At 45.3% G+C, this 9,236-nt stretch overlaps 1 protein-coding gene across 1 annotated transcript in view; it reads right to left on the bottom strand.

The window, feature by feature from the left end:
* Window positions 1–758: 758 nt before the first annotated feature.
* RNF130 (ring finger protein 130) overlaps window positions 759–9,236 on the bottom strand; it is a 93,890-nt gene continuing 85,412 nt past the window's right edge. Inside the window, exon 8 of the mRNA XM_038414108.2 lies at window positions 759–2,364. Within this exon, the coding sequence (XP_038270036.1) occupies window positions 2,255–2,364 (110 nt within the window). The 3' untranslated portion in view covers window positions 759–2,254. The remainder of the gene's footprint in view (window positions 2,365–9,236) is intronic.

Genomic DNA, 9,236 nt, shown 5'->3' with positions numbered 1-9,236 from the left:
CGGAGCCTGCCAGAGCCCTGGGGAAGTGGCGGCGGGGCTCTGGGGATGATTTAAAGGGCCCAGGGCTCGGCCGCTGCTACCGCCCCGGGCCCTTTAAAGGGCCCCCCTAGCCCCACCGCCGCTACTGCAGGGCTCTGGCAGCTGGGTTCTGACAGCAATTTAAAGGGCTGGGGGCTCCAGCTGCTGCTACGAGCTGCAGGCCCTTTAAATCGTGCCTGGGGAAGCTGATCCATCCCAATACGGCACACCAGCTCTTGCCGGTACGCCGTACCTGGGCGTACCGGCTTACTGTCACCTCTGCTTAAAAGAGTCTTCGTTCAAGGAGTTTGGGGCTTGGGTGACCAGCTTCAGGACTGTTCACACAATAAATATCTGCTCTACTTCTCAGATTTAAAAGAGGAACAATAAATGCTGATCGTGGGCCTCTTCTACTTGAGTAACAGTGCTGACATCATCCACCAACCTTCAGTTTCATATCCTCAATGCTCTGTGTATGTTAAAACTGTGCTTCTTAAAAAGTTTTAAGAAAATGTTTCTAAAGTTAGTTGACGAAAGTAAAATTCGTCAAATATAAACAAGGTGCTGTAAAAGGTAAAACACTTTAAACTCTGCAACACCCAGTCTAGAATTATCAGATTAAATATGACTCAGCAACAGGCAAAGTTTGCTCTGCTAGAAGCTCACTTCCTCACTTTAGAGTTCTTTTTTGTTTTTAACATCTGTGTTTATGTCGCAGCTGCACCACACAAGTCAGAATTCATGCCAAGACTGATTGCTTTATAAAAAGAAGGCAAGTTTCCCGATCTACAGCAGAAGCTGTTTACATTCAAAGATAGCAGGACATTTCTTATGTTTCTTTTCAGTTTGCCGTTTGTTCTAAATCACAATTTCTATATAGAGAGTGAAGATTTTGTTCACATTACAAAGGACACAAATGCATTTCTACATCTACAGTTACTCAGACTGCAATGGAGAAAATATTGACATTTGTTAAACTTAAACAATTACACAGCATTCAGTAGGAAAAGGTGCATTAGACACACTGACTTACTCCCCAGAGCTGCTTTTTAAAGGAACACTGTTGACTCCTTAAAAAAAGTCTTTTCTATTTCTGAATTATCCTTTTAGAAGCTTTAGGACAATATTAATTTCCCAGCCACTTTTTGTCACAATCTGAAAAAAAACTGATTTTCCTCCACGTGTGAAAGCGTGGGTGCTTTCCTTAACTCTTCTGCTTTCTGCATTCACATTACTGATGGCAGCAGGAAAGGGCACAGCATTGAGGAAGTGTTTGTTACTTAACTGTTGCACATCTCAGTGGGAGACCAGGGTAGGAAATTTACATTTTGTTCTGTGTATAATACCAACGTGCTGGCTTCTCAAAAATCTCAGTGAAAAAAACTGGTGGATTTTTTTTTAAAGATCAAAAGAAGATAGCTATCTAGATACCTGCACATTTCTCAAGAAGCGTAATGATTTTAAGGAAGATCAAATGGTGGGCCCATGAACATCAGCAGCATCCCCGTTGTCAAGAGATTCACTTGGCAGGAGCACGCTAGCAATGGCTGTAGTTGAATTCTGTATAGGAAACCTTTGTCCAATTTAAGTGGAAACTGAAAAATTGGGTTACTTGAAATCTTTCATGGTTACTCCAGACACAGCTCCTGTCTGTAGCTTTAATGCCAACCTGTTTTGTCATTATCCAGAGTTAAATGGGCAATAGAAAACTCAATGCATTTATACAGGTTCCCCTCAGAAAGGGGACATATCACAATAAGCTCATGGGGAGACCGAAGAAAAATGGTGTGCCTTTACACCATTGGAACTTGGAAACGCCTCTACCAGCAATTTGGAATTGCCTCTGCCACCAGGTACCTTGTCTGATGGTTCAGCATACATGTGCATGATTGAAGCAATGGAAAGATCATGTGCTTATTTAAGATACCTTTTCAGTACAAAAGTAACTCTGGATCAGGGCAAACCCTTTTTTGTACAGACTCGGCTGGATTGACAAAGCTAACTTGCACTCCAATTCTGCAACTTACAACAGCCCATTGTGTGTATGCACATTGTTGGCCCAGAGATGATGTCCTTGGAGACAACCATAGTTGAGCTTCATCTTTGTCACTTGGAAGCCAAGCTTGTATTCTGGGAAAAGCTCTTCTTTAGACAAAAGGACACCCATGGAAGGAGTACACAACAACAGGAATGAGAAACAAAAAAAGGAAGAAACCAACACCACAACACACTCCTTTCAGGTTTTGTTCTCATCGTACAGGTCCAAGGCAGGCTGGATTGTTGAGAGTTCACTCTCATAGACCAGGCTCCGAGGAGACACAGAATTGCGGTGAAAGAAGTGACCACCTACAAGAGGCAAAACAAAGAAACAACCCTGTTAGGAATTTGTACATATGGCTATAAAACACCACTGGGATTGAGTATGCAAGGTCTTGTTTGTGGTTACTTATTCTCTTGTGCCTGTTCCAGTTCTAATTGAGAACATATATACTCCTAAAAATTAATTTTCCTTTTAAAGTAAACCTCTAACAGTTTGTAATATGAAGTGGCAGAGGAGACAAGTATGAGGAAACCTAACCTTTGCTGCATCATCATCATTTTAGGGGTGCATGTGGACAGGGAGGGAAATATTTATATCTCAGGTGTCAGAGCTGCAGGTGTGGTTCTCTTGTAATTCAAGTGTTCTCATGCTACTTTCCTTCTGCTCAGGACCAGGATCTATGCTGTGTATAAGAAGGTAGACAGCTGTCCATTGAGGATTGGCCTATGGTTAAATTAATTTTTTCCCTTAGGAGCTAACAGACCAAACAAGCCTCTTAACAAAAGTGGTTTTTTCCCCCTTTTGGTATTAAAAAGAAAAAACTAGTTTTGCAAGCTCATCTGGGAAGACATTTTCTTTAAGAGCTGAAATGAGGAAGAATTGTGTGCTTATCAAAATGAAGGCCTAACAACAGTATTGGCTGGAGCCAGAAATAATGTGGACCAGCGCCATGTGAGCTTCCTCTTGCACAGCTGACAACACACCACAATCCTGATCTGCAGCAGCCTCAATAGTTCTAGTCCTGAGCTGAGTATGCCAAAGGTGCTGAACTGCTCTGTGGTTTTGTGACAAAGACAAACATCTACTAAGGAATGCAGCAGATTGAGACCGCCAAACATTCCCCTCCACTTCTGATTTAAATCACATTCAATCCCAAGTCTTCACTTGCTGGTATACTAACCCATTCAATTCTCATTTGAAGGTGAATGCTCCTGATAAAGGGGAGGGGGAGAAAGTTTGTGAATAATTTAATACCTCAATCTGCTGCAGTGAGTGTGAAACAAGCTGTTAAATTCCACAGGGTCAAGTTGCTGACTCTGCCAATAAAGTATATATCCACACACACACAAAAACCCACACCAACTGTGCAGGAATAGGGACAGACCAGTCAATATGATTATTGAATTATTAGTGCTCAGTTTGTGGATTTGAATCCTATCCCACACTTAAGCTTTCTGGAACCGTGCAATGCTGTAGTAAAAAGACAGATGTATTTATTTACATGGATCTGCATAGGCCTACAACTCCCAAAGAGATCACTTTCCAAACAAACCTGACCTCTACTATGAAATGCCTACCTAGGAACCAGTAGGGATAAATTTGATATCAGAAGTCTCCTGCATTATGTGCCTGGCCCAATGTCACTATGCATCAGGTGCATTTAGATCTTGAGAATGCTGCATCTCATGTTACCCTGGTGCTGAAATGAGCAATGGGTAATGAATGCTTCATTTCCTCTCTCCTCCCACTGAAGTGTTACATATTGTACAAGCAACGCAGAAGCAACACAAAGGGACTCTAAAGACTGAATGCTGCTCCTATTTGTTTTTATTGCACCAAACAAGGGATTAGGAAGCAGACACCCTAGGCAAACAGTGTGAGAGAGAGAGAGAACGAACTTTTGCTCCAACAAATTTGATGGAGAAATTTTAATCAACAAGCATACGGCCATAAATGTTTCACCTAACAGATTTCTTTTTTAATTAGTCTGAAAGCAGACACTGCATTCAGCATCTCAAATTCTTTGCTGCCTTCTGTGTTTCCTTGCTGCTTGACAAAAGACATTTAACCTGCCCACCTCCAAAGAAGTTGTGTGTTTATATATAGGTACAGCCAACTGCTCAGCTTCAATAGCACTCTTGGAACTCCAAATTCATTCTCTTTCTAATGCCTCCTATTCAAATATCAGCTAAACCAAACAATATTTTTCCAAATTCTTCCCTGCTTAGTGGGATTGCTTGTTCACCAGATGCGACCCCTAAGGATATCATTGTTTTGAAAGACCAAATATTGCAAACTCTCCCCCAGATGCACACAACTAGATGGGAGCTCCCTTCCTTCCTCTTTTCACCAGTCCCTTAGCTGGAAGTTGTTGCTGTTTGTCACAATTTCACAACCCCCCCAGAAAATAGCACACCAGACGTATCTCATTGTTAATCTTGTCTCAGAACTGAAATCTGTGTTTCCACCTACCACTATGCAGCATTCCACCTGGACAGATGAGCCTAAGGAATGTTCAAAACAGTACAAACAAAAAGGGTTTAAAAGAGAGACTCTGCACTGTCTTATATTGGGGAGATACTGAAACAATCTTAGTATTGCCCAGCTCTCATATAGTGCTTTCATCAGCAGGTCTGAAAGCGCTTTACAAAAGGTGGTCAGTATCATTATTTCCATTTTCCAGATGGGGAAACTGAAGCACAGAGAGGTGAAATGACTTGCCCAGGTCCCCCAGCAGGCCAATAGCAGAGCCGGAAACAGAACCCCAGTCTTCTGAGCGCCAGTCCAGGCTCTGTCCACTATGCCGCAATGCATCTTCTTCCAATCAGAAGCTATTTTGGAGGCTTCAGTTTGACAAGCTATGTTTACATACTGTAAGGATATCAGAGCTTGAAAAGCAAAGCTCAGGCTTGTTTTGGTTTGTAGGAATACTTACTTAGTTGGGTTAAAGATTTAAAAGAACCACTGGCACCTTGTCCAATGTATTTTCCCCCCCATGCAGGAAACTGCCAGATTTGTTTACAACCATGGCATAAACACTCTTTGTAAATCCACTGCCATGTCAGGCATGAGTATATCTTGGCAGCAAGCAGCAACATGCACAGTTACACAGACACACCAATGAAGACTTATGGAGCTTGCTCTCCCCATTCTGCAGCTACTGATGAAATCAGAGAGATGGGCTGAAATGAGGTTTCTGCACTTTCGGTATGGAAAGCAAACAGGAGATACACACTTCTGGTTTAACAGGTCAAAAATATGTATATAAGTCATACTTGCAATTATTTTTCATTATTTCATTAGATTGAACCACTCTACTAACCAATTTGTATTAAACTAGAACATAAACCTCAGCCTGAAGTCTAAAATATCCCCACCATTATGGATATGCTGCAGGAATAGGTACAGTACAAAACTGCCAATTGAAAAAAGTCTCTGCATTGCTTTGATATACTAGTTGTACAAACAAGCGCTACCCTGCAGTCCCTTTTTATTTAATATTTATAATACAGTAGCACACATACTAATCAGTGCCTCATTATGCTGGGGTGCTGTGCAAACACATACGGATCATAGTCTCTGCCACAGGTGCCAACCATTCCCAGCACCGGTGGGTGCTCACACCCGTCCCGTCCCGCCCCACCCCGCCCCCATCCCAATCCCTTCCCCAAAGTCCCTGCTCCAACTCCGCCCCCTCCATGCCCCTATTGGACCCCTCCCTCGTCCCTGAGCGCGCTGCGTTCCTCCTCCTCCCCAGCACTTGCTGCTGCGAAACAGTTGTTTTGCGGCACAAGGGCTGGGAGCCAGCGGGAGAAGCAGGATGCAACGGCATGCTCAGGGGAGGAGGCGGAGGCAAGCTGGGGTGGGGAGCTGCTGTGATCTCTGCTCTGAAGAGCCTACTCTACAATCCCTTCAGAGACTTTTCTCTTGACATGGAGATAAGGTCAGAGTACTCCCTAGGCTGTTTCCACCGTGTAATCCATTTGAACACTGGGACGGTGTAAAGCAGTTTGAGAGCCAAATCTCATCAGGAAATATTTTCTCTCTCTTGCTTACACCTCTTCTAGTTTTATATAGCATAGCAGAAGAAAAATAATAGAGGAAAAAAACCCACTCTAAATAGTGAGATTATTTCGTAACGGTCCTTACACACAAAGTGAGCTGTTTAACACCATGTTGTTGCTCCCATCTGAGCAGTACAGTATTACAGCATTATGTCTCCCAGTCGCTGCAGCAACATTTGGAAAAAAGGAAAACAGGCTGTTGAAGGGAATGCTTCTTTATTTACTTGGGCACAGTCCCAACAATGAAATAACTAATGTGCTCTTGCTCCAAACACTTACACCAGAAAAGAAGGTGGACAACTCTGGAATTTGTTTCTCCTGTTTGTTCAGAGTAAACAAATGTGTCGACCTTCACGAGGTGGTATAAAGTCCATTTGAGGGAATAATAGTAGGATATATTTATACCTTTAGTTTCAGCTTAGGGTTGATGCCCCTTTAATTTCTGATTGACATCTGTCAACTACTTTATTTTTGTGAGCATGTAATGGATGCAGTTGTTAAAAGATACAAAAACAAAGTGTAGAGGAAACTGGACCCTGGGTGGCCAGAGTTCTTAACAGAGGAGCAGGAACTAGAAATCAGTCAGCCAATCTCGTTCCTGGTAACAGTTAAAAGGTTACTTTTCACCACTGTGTTGTTGCTCTGCATAAGAGATATGAAACAGACACGTTTTGGGGAAACCTTCTCATAAGTGTTGTTCTTTGAGATGTGTTGTTCACGTCTATTCTTATCAGGTATGTGTGCGTCGTGTGCACGGTTGTCAGAAATTTTTTCCCTTAGCAGATCCCACTGGGTTGGTTGGGGAGCCCCCTGGAGTGGCACCTTCATGGCGCTCAATATATGACCCTGCCAATCCGATCCCCCTTCAGTTCCTTCTTGCTGGCTACTCCGACAGAGGGGAAGGTGGGTATTGGAATGGACGTGAACACATCTTGAAGAACAACAGTTCTGAGATGGTCAGTAACCGTTTTTCCTTCAAGTGCTTGTTCACGTCGATTCCAATCAGGTGACTCCCAAGCTCTCCCCCGGAGGTGGGATCGGAGTTAAGGAATCACTGACTGGAGAACCACTCTGCTGAAAGCTGCATCCTCTCTAACATGCTGAGTTATGACATAGTGATTGGTAAATGTGTGCACGGAAGACCAGGGTGCCGCTCTGCGGATCTCCTGGATAGGCACCTGGGCCAGGAAGGCAGCTTACGAGGCTTGAGCTCTTGAGTGGGCCATAATAGCTGGGGCTGGGACCTTGGCCAGCTCGTAGCAGGTATGAATGCAGGCTGTGATCCAGGAAGAAATGCGTTATGAGGAGACCGGAAGCCCTTTCATCCAGTCTGCGACTGATACAAACGGTTCGATTTCCAAGCCCTTCAGGAAATTCCCTACCAGGGGGTTGACAAATACAGAACATCCCAACTCTCCTGGGTGGAACACCGAGGTGGCCTCAAGGTGTTCCCTGATGGATGATCCTGCCATTCCCTGTTGCTTCCGATGCAGTAGATACTCCAGGATGAGCGGTATAGATGCCTGAAGTGGAGGAGCGTGCTGCTGCTCACACCAGCACAAGAACCTTTTCCACTTAGCTAGGTAAGTGGCCCTGGTGGAAGGTTTCTTGCTACCAAGCAGCACCTCCCTCACCAAATCGGAGCACTGGAGCTCCATTTGGTTTAGCCATGAAGCTTCCAAGCCATGAGATGGAAGGACTGGAGGTCTGGGTGAAGGAGGCAACTGTGGTCCCGTGTGATCAGACGGGGTATAGTGGCAGTGTGATCAGGGTGTTCACCGACAGCTGCAGAAGCGTGGTGTACAAATGTTAGCATGGCCACGCTAGGGCCAGCAGAATTACCTCCGCTTTATCTGCGGTTCTTGAGCAGCACCTTGTGGATGAATGGGACCGGCGGCAAAGCATACATGACGTGGTCTCCCTAGGGTAGCATGAACGCATCCGAGTTGGAGCCCGGACTGTTTTTTGAAAGAGCAGGACGTGGACACTTCCTATTGCTACTGGTGGCGAATATATCTACCAGGGGAAACCCCCACCTTTGGAAGATGGAATGTAGGACATCTGGACAGATGGACCCCTCATGGTTGCAAAACAACCTGCTGAGATGGTCTGCAAGCTCATTCTGAGCTCCTGGGAGATGAGTCGTGTCCAGGTGAATGGAGTGGGCTATACAAAAATCCCAAAGTTGGAGAGTTTCCTGACAGAGAGGGGAGGAGCGAGCTCCACCCTGCTTGTTATGTAAAACATGGTGGTAGTGGTGTCTATCATCACCGCCATGCTCTGGCCCTGCATTCTGGACTGGCAGGTCTGGCAGGTTAATTGCACAACTCTGAGCTCCTTGATGTTGATGTGGAGCAAGAGCTCAGCCTGCGACCACTGACACTGGGTCTGTAGGTCTCCTAAGTGGGCCCCCCCACCCAGAGTGATGCGTCAGTCACTAGGTCACAGAAGGTGGAGGGGTGCTGAATGGGACTCCTTTGTGGACCACGTGAGGGTCTAGCCACCAGCGGAGGGATTCTAGAACTCACTCCGACACTGTCACTACCGAGTCCAAGCTGTCTTGACCTGGGAGATAAGCTGAGGTGAACCATGCCTAGAGTGGCCTGAGCCTCAGTCTGGCATGCCTGACGACGCAGGTGCAGGCTGCCAAGTTTCCAAAGAGGCTCAGGCATCCCCTTCCTTTTGTGGTAGGGTATTGCCTGACAGTCTGGATGATGTCTGTCACTGCTTGGAATCTGCACTCCGGCAGGAATGCTCTTGCCTGTATCGAGTCCAGCATTGCCCTGATGAATTCTATTCTTTCTTTCTATTCTTTCAGTGACAGCATCAACTTGTTCACACTGAGGATGAGTCCTAGTCTCTCGAAGGTGGCTCTGACCAACCGGGACTCCACCTGCTCCCTAGAACGCCCCCACAGCAGCCAGTTGTCAAGGCAGAGATACACCTGTACCTGTCTCTTGCAGAGAAAGGCCGCGACAACCGACATTCACTTGGTGAACACTCGGGGGGCTGTCAATAGAACGAATGGGAGCACCGTGATCTGATAGTGTTTGTGGTCGACCACAAATCTCAGGAAACGTCTGTGGGCTGAACGAACGGCTACATGGATGTAT

Source organism: Dermochelys coriacea, chromosome 8, assembly GCF_009764565.3.
Source record: "Dermochelys coriacea isolate rDerCor1 chromosome 8, rDerCor1.pri.v4, whole genome shotgun sequence".
Lineage (NCBI taxonomy): Eukaryota > Metazoa > Chordata > Testudines > Dermochelyidae > Dermochelys > Dermochelys coriacea.
Note: the sequence above shows the minus strand (reverse complement) of the source record. Positions and strands in the feature narration are given on the sequence as shown.